Raw genomic sequence first — 24,397 nt, 5'->3', positions numbered from 1 at the left:
AAAAAAGAATATGTAACTGTAGGTTATCTCATTATTCTAGACATTATTGTAGAATGTTTGTTTCAGTAAATTATGATACAAGTATGGCTTTAATCTGTGTTTCAGAAAACTGTAAGAGTAGTGATTAATTTTAAGAAAACACAGAAGACCATAGTGAGAGTGAGTCCACACGCACCACTTCAAGAGCTTGCCCCTGTTATATGTAGCAAATGTGAGTTTGATCCGTTGCATACAGTACTGTTGAAAGATTATCAATCGCAGGAGCCCCTCGACTTGACAAAATCTCTTAATGACCTGGGACTAAGAGAATTATATGCAATGGATGTCAACAGAGGTAAGACAGATTTCTATTTTATTTATTTAGTGGGATGTATATATTTGTATATTTTTGTGCATTGTGTTTGCATGTAGGTATTCTCAAGTTCATAATGGCAGTTACTGGGTCCTATAGATAGAAGTATTTGCATGGCATTAGGAATAAGAAAACAAAATGTTAATAAATATAAATCAAGTTAAATATAACATTTAACTTAATTTCAGTTATTGAAATTGAAATTAAAACTTGTATTTTTTAGCCATCATCTACATTTTATATTTTTTCTTTCTCTGATTTTTTGTTGGGGGGGCATAGAATTTAACTTAATTCTTCATGGCTTTGAGGCTTAAACAGAAAATAAAAATTTACGTGTAAATTCGTTGTTATTCTAATCAAGTGTGAATTACTGTAGACTCATTATGATTTTTGTCTGAGTCTTAATTATCATTCAAGTTTGGAAGTTTCTTGCCAAATTTTTTCCAAGATCAACACCAAAATAAGTTGGCTTATGAAATGAATCAATCTTACTCAAAAAATTTTTGAAATAGCTTCCAGTTTTAATCTATAGAAATGATGTATTAAAATTTGGAGATCTTAGATAATGCTGGTTTGTGTGATGTCTAGTAGACAAATGCAAACATTTATTCAACATGAATCTGTTTCACTAAGCAAAATAAAAGTTTAGTGAAGCTGACAATTATTTACATACTCTTTGCATAGAGACTTCAAAGTTTTTCCTGAAGTTGTGGCTTTATATAATCCATAAACTACTTTTTCAACTCAGTGATGTTTTATACTTGAACAAACATCATCTTCACAGTCAATTTACCCTCTTTTATACCCCTCCTTCTGTAGCCACTTCCGTTACTGTCTTCAGTAAGTCATCTTTACAAGGTAAGATGTACGAATCAGTAGAAACAAATTATAACCTGAAATTGGATATATTGAAAATAAGCTTCTAATTTTACCTTTTCTTAACATCACTAATATGTTCATTCTGTAAGAGATTTTAACCTAGAAAATATTTGGGTTTTATTTCCTGAAAAAATTTATAGGTTCCTTCCCCTTGATTTCCAAATTTAATTGTAATAATTTCATTTCAACAACTGTTTAAAAATTATTCTAACAGTGTGGGAAAAGATATTCTTTACTCTCATACAAGGAAAAATGATTTGCTAGGATCTTTATTGGGTACAACTGCTAATAGCTTGGTAGTAACAAGGAAGCATCTCAGATTATTTCACTGAACAGTAATTCAGAATAATGATGTTATATTAACCATATGAAATTTTGCAGTCATTGTTTGTGAATATTTTGTAATAACATGGAAAATGCTTACGTTGAAATTAGCTTTTATACCATATAAGTGTGTTTAACACAATAGGTGAATACATGCTTTTATATGAAATTGCTGAAAGGAAATACATAAAAAATTTCAATAGTGGTTACCTTTGGGTGGTAGGGTTATGGTAGGTGATTTATTATTATTATTTATTTTCTTTATAATACAGAATTACATAATGGGCATGCATTCCTTTTGTAGAGAAAAACTGTATTAAAAATTGTCCAATAATAAATTGTAGAAATCTTCTTTCACCCAGTAAGAAAAGTCTTAAATAATTGATTACCCTAATAATTACCAGCTTACTAAAAAAACAAGCCTTAACAAACTGCATATATTATGTGTTATTGAAATCTCACCTTCTACTTCTATAATAATAAGAGATTAGAAATAGTGATCTCTGTGGTTCTTTCTAGCAACAACATTTTGTTACTTGTACTTGACCTTTACTCCTAATTTTGCATAATCCTAAGCAAATTCCATAAACTTTCTGGCCTCATTTCGAGGTTGTCGAATGTATTGATTTCTAATATCCCTTCCAGTAATGGAAGGATGTGGTTTATTCAGAATATGAAATGTTGTGGATAAATCTTAAGAGAGTGAAATATTAAAATTAAGAAAGCTTTACAGTATCAGAATCTACAAGGTCAATCCAAATGCTGTCAGTGCCCTTGCCTCCTTATTTTTTCTGATACTATTTTGAAAACTTAGAAGTTTCCATGCAATTATTTTTAGCCTGCCTTTTAGAAATAGAAATAGGAAACTACAGTATTTGAGTTGCTTTTCTAAATAAGCTCAAGGCTTTGCTTGTCTTACTGTTTAACCTGACTTGCTATGATCCCTGATATAGAACTTTAAGTGAAAACTTAAGGGCTAACTAGTGTGGAGGATGACCAGAAAATTTCTTCACCAAAAATAACCATGTGGGCCAGGCATGGTGGCTCATGCCTATCATTCCAACACTTTGGGAGGCCAAGGTGGGAAGATTGCTTGAGCCTAGGAATTTCAGACCAGCCTGGGCAACCTGGCAAAACCCCATCTCTACAAAAAATGCAAAAATTAGCCGGTTATGGTAGCACATGCCTGTAGTCCCAGCTACTTAGAAGGCTGAGGTGGGAGGATCACCTAAGCCCAGGGAGGTCAGGGCTGTGGTGAGCCACGACCCTGCCAGTGCACTCCAGACTGGGTGACAGAGTGAGACTGTCTCAGAAAAATAAATAAAAATAAAAAATAAATATAAAAAATATTCTGGTTGTATTTATTGTATTGCACAACCATATGAATTTTTCATCTACTGTTCTAAATTTAATTGTGCATCCATATGCAATAAGTGGTGTATTCCATCTTAAAATGAAATAGTGGCAAATCTAAAACAAAAATACAAATATAAATAATCTTTAAATGGAGACCAGTTTTAGTTCTACTGTTTAATGCCTATTCGTCTTTGTGCAAGTTATTAAAATTCTCTGTTCACTTATAGTTACTGAGAGCGTAATGGAGTAATACCACTGCTTTCATATATATGTATTTTTTATATCCTGCAGGGTAAATGCTAGCATCTTCCAATGAGAAAAGGGGCTTAGAGTGATAACTTTTGATACTTCCCTCACAAGGTCATTCTAAGAAATATATTAGGCATGCAAAAAACTTTAACTATAAAGTGCTATGCACGTGTTCATTATTATTAGTTGCTAGCGTTGTGAAACTCATTGTGCAGAATGTATGCTGCTTATTGAATATTTGAATCATCAGATTTAAAAGTTTTACTTTGTAAAGTAGTTTTCCTTTCATATGTTATTGAGGCATTACTATATTTATTTGGTGTTAACTAGCTTTCCTTTCCTGAAGTAGTCCCTATTTTGCCATAATTTATTTTGGTTTTTTTAAAGATAGGTATTTTAAATAAAAGCATTTAAGACTATATATTTATCTCTTAGTTTAGCTTCAGTTATGTCTCACAAATTTTAATACATAATATTTTATTTCAAATGTTATTGAAATTGTACTGTGATTTACCATAAAATCTATATGTTGCTTAGTAGAAGAAATATTTTTTGAATTTTATAGATCCCCACTCATTGCTTTTCCAAGCCTTTAGAAAAATTCGCTACTCATTTATTGAAGAAACCAGGTCATTTGTCTTATAGCTTCCCACGTTCAGATTTTTACTGTTGCCTCCTGTGGTGTCACTTAGTGTTTAACTTATTGCCAATGTCATTGAAATTTTATTTCAGTGTAAATTTCCCCTCTATTTCCTGTAAATTGATGGTTAAATCTAGAGGCTTGATCAGATTTTGGCAAGAGATTTTTTTGGCAAGAATACTTCACAAGTGTTGCTGTGTACTTCCATCAGCAAACATGTAACGACGAGTTCTTTTTTTCTAATGTTAGCCATCAATGATCTTTGTCTACATCTTAGTTAATTAGGAGTTGAAAAATAGTGAAAATCTGTTGCAATCAATATTACTAAAAAAGCAAGCTGCCCCGTGTCAGCTATATGGCTGCTACAGAGGTTGAATTCAATCAGAAAAAGGTAGAATAGGCCAGATGCGGTGGCTCACGCCTGTAATCCCAGCACTTTGGGAGGCCACGGTGGGTGGATCACCTGAGGTCAGGAGTTCGAGACCAGCCTGGCCAACATGGCGAAACCCCGTCTCTACTAAAAATACAAACATTAGCAAGGCATGGGGGCGCACGCCTGTAGTCCCAGCTACTTGGGAGGCCGAGGCAGGAGAATTGCTTGAACCCAGGATGCGGAGGTTGCAGTGAGCCAAGATCACACCACTGTGCTCCAGCCTGGGCCACAGAGTGAGATTCAAAAAAAGACTCCATCTCAATAAATAAATAAAAAAGAAAAGAAAAGAAAAAGGTATAATAGTTTGATGATTTCCTTTCATCAGTTTTTAAAATAATGGACTGGTTCTCCAGCATAACACAAAGGTGAACAAAGAGGCTTTTTTTTTAGTATCATTATGAATGTATGAAATTAAACACATGTGACATGTTTCAGTTTATTGAGTTACTTTTATGATGTCCAATTTATCCTTACTTTTACCGGTAGAAACTATCTCAAGTTGGTTCCTGAGTCCTTTTAACACAACCTGGTAGACTTTGACTGCATTCTTTCTAGTATGGCTAGATGTCCCAAGCTTATCTTGTACATTCCTTAATACCAACAGAGAATCAACCATTCTCAAGTAATCATGGTTTCTTTTAATGGGAAATGGAATTTAGAGCCAGTTTGGGCCAGGGAGTCCCAGCACTATTGGCTGTGTCATTGTTTGTTGGCCTTTCAGTTGATATTAGGAGATGCTTTTTGGAAAATTTTATATAAATATTATGTATGCAACCTTGAGGTTTGACATTTGCCATTCTAACTAAAGTAGGGCTTCCTAATTTTCAGCAGTATTAACATTTGGGACAAGATAATTCTGTCATTGGGGACTGTCTTTTGCAGTGTACTACGTTTGAAATCCTCACTGGCCTCTACCCAGTAAATGCCGACAGCATAGTCTCCTAACCCCATTGCCAGTGGTGGCAATCAAATTGTCCCCAGACTTTGTCAAATGTCCTCTGGGGGGACAAAATTGGTCCCAGTTGAGACCCACCCTATTAAAGAAATAACTTTTATGAAACATTTAGCAGAGTACTGAGCAATTATAATGACTCACATTTTGTAGAAGAAAATATTTCATGTAGTTTAGCTGTGAGAGCAAAGTATAATAAAAATAAAGGAACAAACTGTGTGGTAGCAATTTCATATCTTGTTTAATTCGAAGTATCCTTTCTATTTTATTTCCACTTCTGAAATGTTGTATAGAACACAGACTCTGAATCAAAAAAATTGAGTTTGTGGTATAGCTCTGTCATTTCCTGAGTGTTCGCCTTGATTATGTATCTTAGTTTTTTAAGCTTCAGTTTCCTCTTCTGTGAAATAAGAACAATATTTGCTTGTTGCTTTGAGAACTTGATAAGATTTAAGGTGCTTAGCAGAGTGCCTTGTTTGTAGACTACAATTAGTAGCTTTTAGCATTAGATAAGTTTGCAAAGGGGAAGTAAGAGAAAGAAATCTTGGAATTGAACAGTCAACCTCACGTACAAAAGTAAGATGCTTTTCTTCTATTTTAGAGTCCTGCCAAATATCACAAAACCTAGATATTATGAAGGAGAAAGAAAATAAAGGGTTTTTCAGTTTTTTTCAACGCAGTAAGAAAAAGCGGGACCAAGTAAGTATTTTCTTATATTGCATTTTGTAAGATTCTTCAAATATTTTTAATTACTAATGCTTTTTACTAATATCTTGAAATTACTAGATTTTGGCTTTGTCGTTCTTTACCAGACTGCCAGTGCCCCTGCAACTCCTTTAGTAAATAAGCACCGCCCGACTTTTACGAGGTCCAATACCATTTCCAAACCATATATTTCCAACACCCTGCCATCGGATGCACCCAAGAAGAGGCGGGCTCCACTGCCTCCGATGCCAGTGTCTCAGAGTGTCCCCCAAGACCTTGCACACATCCAAGAGAGGCCTGCTTCTTGTATAATGAAATCCATGAGCGTGGATGAGACAGATAAGGTGCGTAGTTTTGTTTTCTATTTTGTTTTTTTGGATGAGGCAGGGTACCATTTATTTTTCCTCTTACCTAACTTGTCCTTTCTAGGTAGACTAGAAAGAAGTAGTCCTATAACAATTGGTAATTAGTAACAGTTACTAATCGGTAATAAGATGAATAGCTCATTCTAAGATTGGTACTAGGAATAGATCTTCTGTATACGTACAGGTCTGTGATGCAGTAAAGGATAAACGTCCATTTTAAGTAACTTTCATATTCAAGCGAAAAAAATATCCGAAAACTAAAGTCTTGGTTTACTAAGGCCTGACTAGGGGCTCTTGCTTGGTGCATGTAATAGGAATGGAAATACAGTCTTTATTTTTGAATAATTCTTTTTTAAACAGTAACACAGTCTTTGAGTTGTGTTCATGGGTTTCTAACCACATGTATCTTCTTGACCTGACTGAGATTCTCCAGGGAATAGCCTGGTATCTACCTAGTACATAGATACTCCATAGTGAAAAAAGAAAATGAGCCTTTTTATTTAGAATATATCACAGTTACCTCTTATCTTCAAAGCACAGTTCTATGTGTACCTTTTCCTCAAAGTTTCTTATTACTCACCTTTAATCTCAAATTTTCCCTGAGTTTGCCATTTTGTGGAGATCCATTTGCAAACTACTTTTCATTACTAAACAATCCGCGTATTCCTTGCTTTATCCATGTGAAAAATAAATGAATTTTTAGGTATATATAATTGAAGATGAGACTGTATATATTGTTGCTGGTAATCAGACAGAATGATTTAAGTAACTTTGAGAGCAGATTTTATTTGGAGATACTTGAGACGCTGAGAAGTTTTCTTGTATCTAGTTGAAAGATTTCGTTTCTCCCTCGGGAGCTTAGTAAATGCAATGCTAAAGTAAATTAACTCTTCCCAAGCACCTGATACACATTTCTGTGCTGCTTTGACTTAAAATTAACCATAGTTTTAAGTGTAGTTTATAGACTATCATATGTGCAACTCAAAGAGATAGAAATGAATTTTGAAAATGCTTAACCTCAGTACTTGGGAAATGATCCATTAAGTTTCTTATTTCTATTAAGATTTTCTTGTCTAATCTAGTATTTGTGGTATAAAATCTCATAAAATCTCATCTAATCTCACAAATCAGGAGGATAATGTTTTTGTCAAGTGATAGAATCATATAGTGGCAAAGAATTTGCAGGGTAACTGCTTGAGAGTTAGGTGAATCTTCACGGAAGAGATGATTCTTGAGTTCACTCTTAAAATATGTGCGGGATTGCATTAGGCAAAGGAACCGTGTTCAGAGATGCAGGAATGTGAACACTATGGCTTGCCTAGGCATGAGCAAGAAACAGAGATTGAAATTAAGCATGGTAAGCAGGAGTCAAGTCAGGGTCCCAAAGACTTTGTTTTGTGCTTGTAGCCCTTTTAAATTTATTTGCAATAAGAAGTAGCATTTTTAGGGTTGTTATATCATAAAAGAGTGTAAATTATACTCTTGAGTAGCCACGTTTTTGCATATATTAATATATATAGAAATATACTTTAGCCCATGCTCACAAATCTTTATTCTAGCTGTCCTCATCCAATCTATTTCAGTAAACTTCCTTTGTACTTGGTTCCCCAAGAGGTCTATGTTGTCTTTCTAGTAGTCTGTTTCTTAAAATTCTGGGCTGCGCTACCAGTGACCTCACTGAAAGCTATTTCTTCTGAAGCTCTCCCTCTGCTCTGTGACCAGTTGCTGCCCCTGTGTTGAGTAATCTTTTTTTTTTAGTATGTTGCCTTTGGCAGACTACACATCTTTGTACAATTTTCTAATTATTTTTTCTTTTGATCTGGACATCTGGATAGTTCTTTGATGTATTGTTCAGTAGGACCCATAATTATTTGTTTTTCCCTAGAGAAGCTGAAGAATTATTTTTTATTTATTCATGGCAAAAATAATAGTGATTAAGCTGTAGTGCACACACAAATTCATACCTTCCTAGGCATCTCTGCAACCAACTTCTTGATGTATTTGATGTGATTAATTACCCCCTTGGTCTTGATTTGTCTTTTTCTTCCTTGGTCTTCAGCCTCTTCTTATATCTCAGCCCTCTTGTATTTTTTTTTTTCTTGTCACTATTTTATTCATTTTCTAAATTTGGAGGTACTAAATCCATGGTCGTGGTCTATATTTGTGCACTCTTTCAGAGAAGACATCTCTTCTTTTTTGAGTTTGTGGGCTGATGGTTCTCAACTGTAGTGGTTTGAATAATGTTCCTTGCAAAAGGTATGTCTGAACTCTAACCCCTCCAAAACCTATGATTCTGACCTTATTTAGAGATAGAATTTTTGCAGTTGTACTTAAGGATCTAGGGATGAAGTCATCTTGGATTTGAGGTGGGCCCAAATCCAGTGACAGGTATCTTTATTAGAAGAGGAGACACACAGGCAGAGAGACACAGAGAAGGTAGTATGAAGACAGAGGCAGAAATTGGCATTATGCTGCCACAGCGAACCATTACCAGGAGTCAGTGGAAGCTGCAAGAGGCAAGGGAGGGTTCTCCCTAGTGCCTTCAGAGGGAGCATGACTCTGCCAACACCTTGATTTGAGATTTCTGGACTTTAGAACTCTGGAAGAATACATTTGTGTTGTTTTTAGCCACCCAGTCACGGTAATTTGTTAGGGCAGCCCTAGGAAACTATACATCAACTTTGTAATTCCAATCTCAATATTCTTCCAGTTGCAATTTGAATTCACAGTTGCTATTGACTCATCACTACCTGGAAGATGTATTTAACACCAACATCATTGTTTTTCTACCAGACTGAAAATCTCAAGATCAGCTTTGATTTTCTTTTTACATCTAATTAGAGACCAATCCTTCATTCAGTCTCCCTTCATGATGTCTTTTATTCCCTCTGCTGACATCTTTTGTAGAGAAATTCAGGACAGAGTATAAAGAGAAAACCAATACTTAACATGTCATTGAAATACTTAATGTGGCAAGCTGCTGCATTTGTATTTCTTAATTATCACTTCTCAGTTCAGAAATTTTGCATAGCTTGTTGTCATTTTTCTGGGCATTCAAGATCCTCTACAGAATGATCACAATTTTATTTTTAAACTTTTTAATTCCTCATCATTTATACGATAGGATAGGATACTTGTATCTCTAACCAGAAGATTTGACTTATTGTTGCTGATGCAAAATCCTGTGTTCTGTCTTTTCAGAAGGGAATGGCCCCACTTCCATCTTCTTCATTTCTACTTACGGTAAGTAAGAATGAAGAATGAATTCTACTACTTACGGTAAGTAGAAATGAAGAAGATGGAAGTGGGGCCATTCCCTTCTGAAAAGGATGTCCATTCTTTTATCAGATTCATGGAGAATTTTCAAAAGATTCCAGCACAGAATAATCCTTACTTTCTCTGAATTTGTCTCTCTTGTCCCTTTTTATTTTCTCTTAATTTGCATTATGTATAGGTTGTATATGTTATTCTAAAGGTAAAACGAGGAATACAGTAAAAATTCTCCTTCCCTATCCCCAACCAAGTTATCCTGCCCAGAGGCAACCACTATTAACAGTTTCTTGTGTATCTTTCCAGAGATCATGTATGCATATTTAAACCAATATTCATGCTAAATATTTTTTTTCCTCAGGTAGCCATATGCTACATGCATGTTATACTTTACTTTTTGGTATGGAATGATTTATTCTGGATATTCTTAGCAGTTCATAAAGGGCTTCACCTTTTTGAAGGATTGCATAATATTACATTGATGGGTATAACATGACTTACTTACCTCATCCTCTAAAGATAAACTTTAGGGTTGTATTATGGCTTAATGCTTGCAGCATTGTTAAATTTTGCCTTTTTCTTTTCCCCACCCAGAGGGCAGGAATTGTGTTCTCCAGCAAAATTCTGTAACATGGTAGGTGTTCAAGAGAATTGATAAGTAAACATTAATCAATGCTTTCATAGTCAGGTGCAGTATATACAATGAGAATGTGTCACACTTATATCATAAAATTTTAGTATGTCATTCATATATCTGGTAAATTTTCAGAAGTACTTGGATAACTTAAAGATTGCTTACGTTTACTTTTATGGTAATTGGACCATGTAATTTTTAGCAATATATTTCTTAACCTTTTATAGAAAAGCCAGAATTTAGATAAGGTTATATTGAAAACTTAAGGTCCAACCAAACTATACTGTACATTGCATAATGCTTATAAGTATAAACGATCCTTGAATTAAAATTGTTTATAGCCCAGGCTTGGTGGTTCATGCCTATAATCTCAGCACTTTGGGAAGCTGAGGTAGGAAGATCACTTAAAAGCAGGGAGTTTAAGACCAGCCTGGGCCACAAAGTAAGACCCCTGCCTCTACAAAAAAATTAAAAAATAAAATAAATCAGCCAGACATGGTGGTGTGTGCCTGCAGCAGTCCCAGCTACTCAGGAGACTGAGGTGGGAGGATCACTTGAGCACAGGCATTCAAAGCTACGGTGAGCTGTGATCTCACCACTGCACTCCGGCCTGGGTGACAGGGTGAGACCCTGTCTTTAAAAAATAATAATAAACTTTAAAATAGTAAAAGCATGGTTTATATAGCCAGATGCAGATATTCAGGAAATTCAGCAAAACATATGAATTTATGAGTGAATCTTACTTATTTCACTGCTTGCTTGTTTTAAATTTAAAATCAAAGATGGTCGTTATCACTATAAACATTTGTATCTATTTTAACAATTTAGTTTTGAATTTGAAAATGTAAAATGTCACTATTTTTAGTGATTGAAAATGATAGCATGTTGAGGAAAACATAACTTGGAAGAAAAATATGTATGACCAAATTGGTTCTAAGTATGTGAATTTTAGACACACTTTTAATTTTTATTGTTCAGGATACAAAATAAACCACAAGGGTGCGCTGTTTGACAGAAGTACAGCATTCTAATTTTTCCAGTTTTTTCCTCCAAAGCACCTTTTAATAAAACAGAAGAAAATACTGGAAATAGTTACATTGCATGAGAAATAGAAAATGCTTCTTCATGTGGGTAAATAAAGCTAGAGAGATAAATGTCAGTAACACATGACAAAGGGATTTGTAATTAGCAATTTTATTCATTTTGAGTTTTTAATGCATTTTATTGTTCTTTTAAGAGCCACAGAAACTATGTTTGCCTTAGTCAAGGTTTACTGATGTCAGTAAATCTGTAGCTTAGGAAAAATTTTGTCAACCACGTTTATTTTATACTTTTTGGCTGTCTATATTTAATAATTTGCCTCATTCATCTAAGATATTTCTCAATATTAGCAAATTAAAGTATATGGATGGTGAGTTTTTTAGAGCTCATACTGAAAATGCTCACATAAAAAACTGTTGATTTGCTGAGCTAATTTGGCAAACTAATTGTGCCGTTTCCAAAGACTATTCAAAGTTAGCAGAGATAGCAAAGATCCAAGTTAGCAAATGATTTAACCCAACCTTTCTTAGAATATTTCTGCATCTAAAATTATTTTTTCCATCTAAAGAATACATTTTGAAGAACATATATTTTACTATTATTGCTGCAGTATCCTTTCATATCCCTAAATTTCTCTGTACCCTCTTTCACATTATTTCAAGTCTCATGTCATTTTTCCTATAAAGGTGAATATACCATCCTCTATGAAAATGTTCATTTGAAAAGAAAACTTTCCCATTAGAAATTTTCTGGCAGTATTTCTTGGTAGTTTTTGAGCATTTTTTAAATATGATTTTTCCTGATGATTTGAAATGCCATTTGTGTAACAAGACATGTAATAATGCTTTATTTATATGACTCATATAATATATACTCTTATATAAAATGTACATAGTCATTTACAATAAGATTGTCATTTGTGAAATGGGAAGTCAGAAATTCGATTACATTGACTTAAATTGAAAGTGACTTAGAATTCTCAGATAAATCTAAGTTCAGAAATCTAGTTTCTGCACCGTATCTGCTGACCAAGAGTTTATGAAGAGAACATTTAGTAAAATCAATGGCCAAAGGATGTTCTGGTCTTATTGACAAATTAGCCTCATAAACTGATTTTACATTTGAATAAGTGGAAGAAGAGTCAGGAAAAAGCATTGGGTAATCTTGACCCAAAGAATTCATAGAACCTTTTGGAGAATTTTTCATTTGGCACATTTAGTGTGACTGCCGCTTGGAATGATGAATATACAACAGCAATCCATTTTTCCCCTGGCTATGGGCATGGCACATCATTTTGTTTGGGACATTACATTGTGGCTGGAAACACTATAAGAAGTGATCTTCATTGGGCATTTTATTTTGTCTCATTTTGCATCCTGCTTCAGACAAACACTCAACTATTGAGAAATGGAGACTCTTTGCCATCTAGTATTATGCAAGTGAAATTTAATACCTAGAGTGTTAGTTTTAAAATAACTGACTTAACTTTTTAAATGTTTTACATTATTCATCTTTTACCCAATTTTATATTCTAATGTATATCATGGTTTATAAGCAGATACGATGACATATTGTCATATACTTATGAAATGTACAGGTACATATTTTGCTATTTTACTTAATTTTAATCTTAGTGATTTTACATAGAGTATGTAAGGTTGTACCTTCTGTTTTAACAGAGTATGTATTTGCAATTTTTAAGAAACATACCCCTTTTTAGATTTTTACATAGGTTGTCACATTTTATTTTCCCCTCCATTTTCCTCTTATATTTATTATATAGAAAGTGGACCACACGCATAATTCTACAATTGCCTAGAAACAGTGGTTACCATGGCATTTGCAGTTTGCTGTACAGAATACAGCTGTCTGTACTTCCAAAAATATGATTGGTTTCATTCAGTAGAGAAATGTACCAACACAGTATAATATTTAATCTGCTCCCCTTTTTAAGGCTTTCCTAGATATAACACATACTTTACCACTGTAGTTTTCATCAGATTTTCAAAGGGTCATAATCACAATAACAAAAGCAATGGCGAATGCTTATATAATGCTTACTAATGTTTCAGACAAGGCTCTAAGAACATTACTTATTTAATCCTTATGACAACCCTCTGGGCCATTCCATTTTAGGTTTCCGACAGTTCTACCTCTGGCCTAAAAGTAAAGAACTATGAATTATGAGGAATCAATGAGTTGTTAAACTTTAAGGAAAAATATATTATTCAAAGAGCAGTAGGTCATTTGTGGAATTAATGTGGATTTCTCGTTCTTATCTATTAGTATATAAAAAGTCATACCTCTCTGAAATAACAGGCTGAGTTAATAAAATACTATTGAAAATAATTAGTGTTAGGAGGCTTACTTTACCAGTATGAAGTTTACTTAGTCTCTGTACCTCTGTGATGTTTGTGACCTCCTGGGGAGATTTGCCTTTCTCTAGTAACCAGCATGTGTTAACAGAGGCCAGGGCAGATAGAAGCAGGCCTCTTTCCTGGAATCACAGTGATAACCTTATGGTGTCACTGGGATAAGCCTGCTCCCAACCTTAATTCCCTTTCTGGATGAACTGAGTTGGCCCCAGTTTGTTTGATTGACTGTAGCTTCACTCTGGTATAGGTCCTAAATTCGGTTAACTTCTAGATTATTCACATTCTCCTACCCTGTGGCTCGGAGGGTCTGTGATCACAGAGAATCATGGTTACCACCATTCCCTGTCTTTTAAACTTGATCCTGAGCTCTGCTTTCTGGTGGTCCATCCTGTTTTTTTTTTTTCATCCAAGATGTACCATTGAGCTAGACCCTCATCACTGGGCTTTTACTAAATGCTATATGCAAAGGATTATCACGAATAAGACTTAGTTTATATACTTTATCAAAGTATCATAGGGTTGATGAAAGCACAGATTGCCTCAGGAAGACAAATGGAAAAAAACTTACAGGGGGATAACATGGGAATTTTTAGTGTGTGTGTGTTTTCTTTTTGTTGTGCCTAGAGAAGGGCTGGAAAGAAGAAGTCCTGACCTGGCTCGAGAGAGAGAATCTTGAATTCCACTAATAGGTCTATTATCTTTTTCTTTGCTGTTGTAATTTTTTTTCCTTCACCTTCGCTGAACTTCTCTATGACTTAGTTTTCTCCTCTGTAGAATAAGGTTGTGTAATTAAATTTCCCAAAGTCTCTTCCAACTCTAGTATTACAAAATTATGCTATTTTGCTATTTTTTTAAAATTGGCCTCTAACAGATAAATGTGCTTGTTTTGGTTTGATCGACATTAACGAGATCATGGTGTCTAATCCTGGCATTACTCCTCTGAGGATTTCGGAAACTTAAAGTACAATAACAAAATAAAACATTGACTGACATCTTTCTTCCCAAACTCCTGACTGTAACACAAAAGTTAACACAATTGCATAGGTATTGCATTACTAAAAAGAGGTAGAAGACTTGATGATTGATGAAGACATGCTTGGGTTAATGAGTTTGTTAACCATGGGATACAAATGTTACCATTGACTAATGATGAGTTTTAAAGTAGATGACTTTAAGAGAAATCTAGTGGCAAGCTTGACCACTCAGAATCCCCTAAATGGGTTTAATTTTAGTAACCAAAAAGGGACAAGTTACTGTTGGTGGTGGTATTTAGATCACATATAAGTGAACCTAGCTGTAACCTCATTGCTTCCTCTCATAGTATTTATTTCAGCAGATTGGTAGGAGCAGCTTTAAAATTGTCCACATAGTGATAGCTGGCCTAGTGTAGATGTAAGAGCTCCAGACCCTGGTACTGCTGTCCTATTTCTCCTCTCGTTATTACAGTTGTCAGAGATCTGACATACCACCTCTATTCCTTATACTTCTTCACTTTGATGTTATATGACTTTTCTTAATCTACAAAACCTAGGCAGGCTAAGATTTCCTATGCCATCAGTGAAGAATCTTAAAACAGGTTTATATAGAGAATAAAAAACTAGAATGTATAAGCTCTAGATTTTCAGGAGTGGGGAGGAAGTGCCATCCAAAGAGGAAAAGGGTGTAGAACAGGGAGATACAGGATATCAGAAATAAACATCCCCCACCCCACCAAAAGATAACATTTTATTTTTACAAATCACAATAATATAACGAAGAAACTGGCATGTATGCTTTCATACAATGCAAGCCAAAATTTGCATGCACGTGTGTGTGTGTATCTATGTTTATTATGTATATACAGGTGTAAAACGATACACATGTAATAATGGACACCAAAACTTCTATGAGGCGACTTTTATTTGGGATTTACTGATTTTTTTTCCTCATCATTATATACATTATTTGTGTCTTGTGAGATTGAGCTAATTTTATCACATCAACTATAAAACTGATTTTATTGTGATAAAAACAGCTTATTTTGCGAATTCAGTACAAGACCTCGTACTTCTAAATTACATTTATTATAGTGTAACAATAATATGTATAATAATGACACTTAAAATTGGCTTGGTTGTCTAAGTTGTAAAATTGTTTTTGCATTCTTCCATGAAGAGTTAAGAGTCAAAACTTGACCTTCAGATATACGAAAGTTCAGTTATTGGGACACAATACCAAATATCATAAATTAATGTCAATTTGTAAGATATTTTATACTATTTAATAGTGTTTATTGGGAATTCCAGGTTGGAGAAGAATAATGTGAGTCTGTCCCTTGAAAAAGAAAACATGAGTTTTCAGACAATTTCAAGGGATTGTTTACATTCTCTCCACTAACCCCACCCTTTTCCACCTGTGAAAATCATATTATAAACAGAACCAACAGATTCTATTAGAAACATTTAACAACATTATTGAAGTTGGGCTTCTATGTTTCTATCCCCTAATTGAGTGTTTTTATTTTCCGTGTGTATTCTTTCATTTAACTCTTTTTTTGGGGAGGGGGGTCTCAGTTCAGTCTTTCCTTGTTTGTTAAATATCAACTTTTCCTGCCTAGTGGGCTGAGGTTCATTTTCCCTTTCCTCAAGGTTAGGGTAGACTATCTAGGAACTTATTGCATCTTTAGGCCGGCTGGCTTAGTGCTACCCATCTGAATCCCCAGATTACCACCCAAGTCTTCCTTTTGCCCCTTCCTGCCCTAACAGCAAGTACCGGGGCAGTCCCTTCCCCAGCAAATGCCAGGGGCTTCATGTGAAGAGGAACTGGCCACAAGGCTGTGAGGGGAGGAGGAGAAACTGTTTCTGCAGGAAGGACAGCAGTGCCTCCAGGCTCTTGGGCATCTTCACATGTTTCTAGAGAAAGGACAAACTCAACTCTCAAGCCTCTAGTAGACAGAAGGCAGGAGGCAGGGAGTATGGCCTGGGCTTCAGACACCGCTGTTCTGGTTGGATCCACAGATGATGAAGGCAGGGTTCCTGGCACCCAGAGTCACGGAGGGCCACAACCAAGCCTTTTCACTAGAAGGGCAGGCAGTGCCCATTCATCTTATCAGAGGTAACCTCAGCTGTGGACCCGAATGGAGTGAACAAAGGGAGTCCAGGCCTCCACTCTGCTCTAGAGATGGCAGTGTCCAGGCTCCTGATTCCCAGGAAGCAGGGAAGCTAAAGAAAACCTGGAAAGACACTCTGGAGCAGCAGGATGGTCACAACAATAAGCCCGACACACAGCAGGAGCAGGAGCCACACAGGAAGACTCTGCAATGAAGGCAACAGATGCAGCTGGCAATGACTGTCCACAGCCACAGAGAACCGGGCAGTTTCATGGGACCCAAGGAGCTCTGGACCACGACCCTTCTCAGGTAGAAAGGCCACATCTGTCACCACAATGCCATGGGCCTCCCTCACGAGGTAGAGGCACTGGAGAGAGAAAGCTATGTAGATGGCAACAGAGCCAGTGACCGTGCCCAGGCCTAGGAAGGTGCCAGACTCACTGACATTGAGGCAGGAGATGACTTCATGGCCACAGGACTTGGTGCGAAGGGGCAAGAAGTTGGAGCCATCCCAGGCTGTGAGGTAGCAGGGAGCGGGCTGGCGCAGGCGCTTGTGAGGAATTTGCACTGTGAAGAGTCACAGCCCAGCAGGCTGGTCTGGAACCTGCCCAAACCTGCAGGCCTGATAATGGTAAGGTGTGCTGGAAAAGGTGGATCCATTCTCTTGCCAGTGCAGCTGTGTCACCAGCTGATCCTTCTGCCACACAGAGGCCTTAAGGTCCTGTCCCACGGTTACCAACTTGACATCAGGCCCTAAAGCCAGGTCTTCAATCTCCCCTTCGTGGGCTTTGAACTCCAGAACCTTCTCCAGCCCTGGTACCTTCCAGACACGAACATAGCCATCTGTCCCTCCAGTGGCAAGCAGGGTATTATCGTGGTTGAAGCACACAACTTTCTGCAGTGGATCAGAGCTGAAGTCTGTCTGCACTGCCTGCAAATTCTCTACCCTGAGTTCTAGCCCCTCGTGCTGAGTTTCCGCGCCACATTTCTTCTCTGCTGGGGCTGCTCCCTCCCTTTGTCGAGGCCCCTGCTCCTTGGAACCTGCCTTCTCTGCCTTGTTGCCCTTCTGTTGATGGGCCTGGAAGCGCAGGAGCTGACAGTGGGCATCCTGCCCTGCAGCAAGGATGTCACCAGTCAGTGGCAAGTTCATGGTGACCCGTGTCTCTGTGTCATGGGAGTGCAGCAAGGAGGCACTCAAGCGCCCATTAATCCGCTCTAGCTGCAGAAAGTGCACGCCATTCTTTATGGCTGCCTTGGCGGCGCCTCCTCTGCCCGCAGCGATGAGCAGCCCAGTGCTGGGGTCGACCTGAAGCGCGTACAACGGGAATGGAGCCCGGTACAGTTCTCACGCCCGGCGTGGGCCCGTGCCGCCCGGCGCGCGTTCACTGCCCGCACCAGGGCACCCAGGACATGCCGGCACCCAGGACGTGCTGGGCCTTTGACTACTGCCCCGGCCGCTGGTGAACTCGGCCCCGTCGCCGCCTGGAGCACTCCGTTTTCATTTAACTCTTTAATCCAGGATACTTCGATTTCAGTGACCCACATTTTATAGTTCAACTATGATTAATAAGTGATCTAATAACTAGTACAGAGCAGGTATTCAGTAAATCTCTTGAATGCCATTTGATTCTATTTTCTTCAGCTAAATTTAGTTCAATTTTGAATCAGAATTCTGATCTGGGTGTGAATTCTGGGGGATTCAGGTGAATTCAGGTTGAAAAAATCTGGCATGGTTTTCAACCTGACCTTACCACTTTCATTAGTAGATTCTGTTTCTCCTTGTGGTATTTTCCTTTTTACAGACCATAAAATTTGGTGATGTGCATTCCTGTTAGAAGTGCAGTTTTCATTAATGGCAAGCAGATTTATCAGTGACTCTGACTAAAGTAAATAATCCAGCATCGCTAATGATTAACCAAAGCAGTTTCCCCTAGTAAGTAGAAACCTCTGTGTTTTCTCATTTTGTAAAGCCTTTAGACTTAATAAATTTTAATGTCTACCACTTTTTAAAATGTAGTCATAATTTGAACAAAGAAAAGGTTTGTTGATAGTAAAAGCTGAAGACAGTTATAAATAGTTCTTTAATTTTTCACACTGAATTTGCTTATAAGACATTTCAAATGTATGTACTGTAATACACATCCATGAATTCACTGATTCAACAAAGTGGTGTTAAATATTTAACTTTTATTAAAGTCCTTTAAAGTATGTTGAAGAGACCTGAGTTGACTTAAAGGTGGAGATTTTTAGACCCACAGTGAATGTTTATACAGTAGACTAAGCATCGGTTCCTGAACGCTGGGCACTGTTGAGCTTTAAGGTTAATTATTACTGAGACTGATTCCAATAGGACTGTTACCAACACAGTCACCAGAGAGTACAGTCTTAAAGTAAATACCTCTTTTTACCTATACTTTTTACTCTAACATCTACATAATTATAATTCTTACATTATTTGCAGAACATTTTCATGTACTTTAAAATAGACAAATTAGATGTAATAATATCAGCTGATGGTTATGAAGCACATATTGTATGCTAGGCACTGTGCTATGTATTTTACATATAACATTTCATTTAAGCATCGCAGTCCCTTTTGACATAGGTGCTGTTACTTTTCCTTTTTGTGAATGAGGAGACTGAAGGTCACAGAGACAATTAATGGCAAGCTTTCTGGTTCAACCGCTTGTATTGACTCCAAAACCCATTTCTTTGGGAATCATTGTAATGGGCTGCCTTCTACCTTCCTTGCAAACTCCCTGTAAGCCTCTCTCCAACTGGACAAATTCACATTCAGAAATAGTGGGTAGTTTAGCTCTGATGAATGCAAGAGCAGAGCTATTGGGAAACTATTTGGAGTATACTCCTGAAGTGCACAGAAGAAAATACAGCTTAAGAATGCTGCTGCTGGCCAGGCACAGTGGCTCACGCCTGTAATCTCAACACTTTGGGAGGACAAGGCGGGTGGATCACAAGGTCAGGAGTTCAAGATCAGCCTGGCCAAGATGGGGAAACCACATCTCTACTAAAAATACAAAAAATTAGCCGGGCATGGTGATGGGCGCCTGTAATCCCAGCTACTCAGGAGGCTGAGGCAGAGAACTGCTTGAACCTGGGAGGCAGAGGTTGCAGTGAGCTGAGATTGTACCACTGCACTCCAGCCTGGGCGACAGAGCGAAACTCCGTCTCCAAAAAAAAAAAAAGAATGCTGCTGCTTAGGTATCAGTGATCTTCCCACTCTTTTAATTTAATTTACTTTTTTAGCATTCTAAACTCATGATGTATATTACTTAAATGCTGTGGCAGTTTAGTAAGGTTGCTTTTAGCATTAGTCATTCCTGGGTTTGGAGCCTCTCCAGTCTTGCATGTTAGATATGTATATTCTCTGTAAATCCCAGTGTATACATGTGTTTTCCTGGCTACAATCTATTTAGAAATATCAGAGTCTTCTAACTTAAATGTCCCTTCTTTTCCTGCAGGCTTTCACCCCACCTCCCCAAGAGAAGGTTTTTTAGTAGGTGTAGAACATCTCTTTCTCAAGTCCCAGTTGTTCTTCTGTTTTGTGTTAAGAGTGATGTTTTAGTTAACACGCAATAACTCCACATTTGATTTTTATTATCTTAACTTTCCTTGGCAATTTCTTAAGTAATTGAAATTATTTTCCAAGAGTCTTCAAAAAACCTCTTGCTTCTGTATCTTATAGGACAACAAAAATATATATATTAAGCTTGAATGCTAATATGAATATTACTTATATTTCAAAAGAAAATTTACATTTCTGTCCATTAATCTGTTGCTTATCTAAACTCACTATTCTTATTTCTTCAAAACTCTTGCCTTTGTACGACTTATACCAATTGTTAAATTTACATTTTGTCCTCAACTTTAGTAAGTTTTAAGCATTATTAACAGCATAAGTTCCAGTTATTGACAGGCCACATAATTGTACTTCATATCAATTAGTGAAATCATGTTCACTTTCCTCTAATGTCTTTTTATTTTTATTTATTTATTTGTTTATTTATTTTGAGATGGAGTTTCACTCTTGTTGCCTAGGCTGGAGTGCAGTGGCGCGATCTTGGCTCACTGCACCTCCACTTCCTGGGTTAAAGCGATTATTCTGCCTCAGCCTCCCAAGTAGCTGGGATTACAGGCACACACCACTCTACCCGGCTAATTTCTGTGTTTTTAGTAGAGACGGGGTTTCACCATGTTAGTCAGGCTGGTCTTGAATCCCTGTCCTCAGATATTCTACCCGCCTTGGCTTCCCAAAGTGCTGGGATTACAGGTGTGAGCCACCGCACCAAGCCAATGTCTTTTTTCTTAGCCACTTTAATTCAAATTGCAGCTTTAGTAATGCATGTCCATTTACCATCATGATACCCATGCACAACATGGTAAGGCTGGTGAATGTCGCAGAATAGGGTGGTAAAATAACTGCTTCCCCTGATGTCCATGACTTTGTCTTTTCAATATGCACTTCCCCCAATTATCTTCATAAATGCTGTTGAAAAAATTTTAGCATTTATAAAACTGAAATATGTCTGTTTTGACAAATTTTAAATTCTTTATCCATAAAAATATAAATACTCTGTTTTACAAAAAGCTACCTTATTTTAAGACCTCTAGGCTGAATAATGAAATATATGAGTCTGTGGTTATTCTGTCTTTGAGTTATGAATAGGTTCATAAAAATTTGTGAGTCTGTATATATTCCTCCCTTTTATAATTCTGTACTGTCTGCTTTATTATAACCAAAATATAAGAGCTCTAACTCCCAAATAGATACTCTCATTGAGAAATTCATGTCATGGCTGCTTTTGTCATGGAAAAGACCAATAAGTGGCAATGATAAGGAATGTGACCTAACGATGAACACATTTTTATTATACACCTCATGAAAGCAATCAATTGAAACACGGGAAACATGGAACTAGGGAGGAAAATCAAATGCTGCTGTTGCTTCATGCATCAAGCTGCCACTTATTGATCACCTATTGCATTCTTACTGGTAAACTAGATCTGCCATAGGAGTGGAACTTGGCTTTAATAGGGCTTTACAGAAGTAAATCCAAGAAATAAAATCACATCTTCTACTGCTTTAGATTTGTAGGTAATTATTTTTTTAAAGTGAAGGGCCATATTCTTGTGGGAGAACTTTTGGCCTTTTTGTCTGATGTTTCCTAAATTTGTTACTCTTATAAGATATCAAGGAAAGGCTTTAGAACACAAAGACATTATCAGTAGAAAGATTTCTATTTAACCTTTATATTCTATTCAAAGCAATATTTAAATACTGCCAATTCCTTGGTGCATTTCTTTCTTACCTTTTTGTTACAGCGGGCCTTTGTTTTGAATTATTTCAAACATCGATTGAGAATCCACCCCCATGCCTACCCTAGTCAGGATGATCATAATATTTAGTCAGAATTGACTTTAGTGACTCTGAAACAAAATCCGATTTTGGGTGGCAGGATTTAACTCTTTTCTTGCTGGATTATAGAGAAATCTGCAGAATTTTGGAGGAGGAATCAGAGTAATGGGATGGGGTTGGAGGCAGCTATTTACCAACTAGTAGGAAAGAAGGTTAACATTTCAACTATTGGTAAGACCTCCCTGGTGCCACCTTGTCCCACTCCCCTGTTATGAGGCACAGTCAGTGGGTTTGTGAGAGGTTTGTTCAGTGAAGCTCCTGCCTCTGTAGACCTAACAGTTTCTCTCCATGTTGAAGTGACCTGCCTTCCTCTTTAGTACCTAACACAGTTGGCAAAGAGCACAGCTAACTCAAACCCTTTTCTTTGGGAGCAGGCTTCCCTTTCTCTCTGGCAGATATATTTAAAAATTATAAAATAGTAAATTTGCCAAATTTTTCTTGGTGTGTAGCAAGATATAAAGACTGAAAAATATCTTATGAATTAGTTCACTTCCCTTAGACGTACCTATGTTGTCTTGTAAGACTAGACTGCCCCAGGCTTTACACATGCTCCTGGTCTGAGTACGTCAAGGTCTTTTATTTACAAATGAAGATGGCAGCATATCATTCATTTTTTATTCATTCAAGGAGTATTTACTTAGAAACCTCTGTGAGCCGGACATGGTTCTGGACAAACAGCAGTGAGCAAAATAGGGGAAAAAAGTCCCTGCCTCTGTGGTCAACCCTAGTGGGGGCAGACAATGTATAACGCAAATAAGTCAACTGTATAGTATGTTAGAGAGCAGTTAAATGCTGATCATAGAAATAAATCTAGGAAGCAGGGATAAGAAATGTTGGGAGTCAGGGAGGAGTTCGTTGAAGAGATGACATTTGACTGGGTATGGTAGCTCATGCCTGTAATCCCATCACTTTGGGAGGCCAAGGCAGGCAGATTACTTGAAGTCAGGAGTTCGAGACCAGCCTGACCAACATGGTGAAACCCTGTCTGTACTAAAAATACAAAAATTAGGCGGGCGTCATATTGCATGCCTGTAATCCCAGCTACTCAGTAGGCTGATGCATGAGAATCACTTGAACCTGGGAGATGCAGGCTGCAGTGAGCCAAGATCATGCCGCTGCAGTCCAGCCTGGGTGACAGAGTGAGACTGTCTCAAAAAAAAAAAAAAAAAAAAAAAAAAAAGACATTTGAGAAATGGCCTGAAGAAAATGAAGGGACACTGAGTTATCAGAAGAAAAAGCATTCCAGGGACAGGGAGCAGTAAAGGATGACCACCCTGTGATGGAGGAACTCTGCCGGCACATTTGAAGAGCAACAAAGAGGCCAGTGTGGCTGGAGTAGAGTGAGCCACTCCATTACCAAAGGAGGAGGCCAGAGAGAGCTAGATGCCAGATTGTTAATGGACTTATAAAGGGAACTATTAGTGGGTTTTAACCAAAGTTACTTAATCTGGCTTACATTTTAATAGGATCCTTTTTTATGATCTTTAAAGATAGCAGATTCTTTTTGCTGCTATGTTGAAGGACTGTAGGGAAACAATGTGGAGATGGAGTCTAATTAGGTGTTTCTAATGATTCAGACTGTGTAGTAGTAGTTAAGCTGGATGCTGGATATCTTCTAAGGGAAGGGGAAAAAGGGTTGACTCAGTGTGAGATGTGACAGAAGATGAGGGTGAATGGAAGGATGACTTGTTCTTTACTAAGACAGGGAAGGCTGTGAGACTAGGATGTGGCAGAGGGATAAAGAGGAATTATCATGATCTCAGTTTTAGACATGCTAAATTAAAGAGGCTTCAGACATTAAGGGGAGATCAGAACAGAGGTCCAAGATAGAGACATGGATTTGGAATTCATCGGCATACACATTATACTTAAAGAGAATAGATGAGATCCTCTGGAGAGGGAGCAGAGATACTAAATGGAATGTGTTCACAGACCACGCCCTGGGTCACACCAGTGTTGATCAGGAGATGGAAAGAAGCAGACACAGAAAACTGAGTAGCCAGAGAGTACGGATCTATGAAGAGTAAGAAATGTGGTCTCCTGGAAGAAAAATAATGTATTTTAGGAGGGTGATCAGCTTTGTTTAATGTTGCTAATAAGTTGCATAAGTGAGTTCTGAGAAGTGGCCATGGATTTCTTCATAGTCAAAGTCTTTGGTGACTTTGATAGGAATCATTTTAATGGATCAAAAGCTGAGAAAAGTATCGTTGAAAGGGTTCAAGTGGGATAAGAGAAATTAGAGACACAAACTGCAAACAACTCTTTTATTTATTTTTTCGAGATGGAGTTTCACTCTTGTC

At 37.2% G+C, this 24,397-nt stretch overlaps 1 protein-coding gene and 1 pseudogene across 20 annotated transcripts in view; one reads left to right on the top strand and one right to left on the bottom strand.

The window, feature by feature from the left end:
* The window catches only part of COBLL1 (cordon-bleu WH2 repeat protein like 1), a 160,815-nt gene that overhangs the window by 115,191 nt on the left and 21,227 nt on the right, over window positions 1–24,397 (top strand). For 16 of the 20 annotated variants that reach the window (XM_007965187.3, XM_007965186.3, XM_038001998.2 and 13 more), the window contains 4 exons: window positions 106–334; window positions 1,172–1,210; window positions 5,787–5,884; window positions 5,998–6,234. In XM_007965187.3, the coding sequence (XP_007963378.3) occupies window positions 106–334; window positions 1,172–1,210; window positions 5,787–5,884; window positions 5,998–6,234 (603 nt within the window). The remainder of the gene's footprint in view (window positions 1–105; window positions 335–1,171; window positions 1,211–5,786; window positions 5,885–5,997; window positions 6,235–24,397) is intronic. The other 4 variants (XM_073019764.1, XM_007965193.3, XM_007965189.3 and 1 more) reach the window with 1 other exon arrangement.
* On the bottom strand, window positions 13,889–18,192 carry LOC103217211 (guanine nucleotide-exchange factor SEC12 pseudogene; annotated as a pseudogene).

This window comes from Chlorocebus sabaeus, chromosome 10, assembly GCF_047675955.1.
Source record: "Chlorocebus sabaeus isolate Y175 chromosome 10, mChlSab1.0.hap1, whole genome shotgun sequence".
Classification (NCBI taxonomy): domain Eukaryota; kingdom Metazoa; phylum Chordata; class Mammalia; order Primates; family Cercopithecidae; genus Chlorocebus; species Chlorocebus sabaeus.
This window is presented reverse-complemented; position numbering and strand designations above follow the sequence as displayed.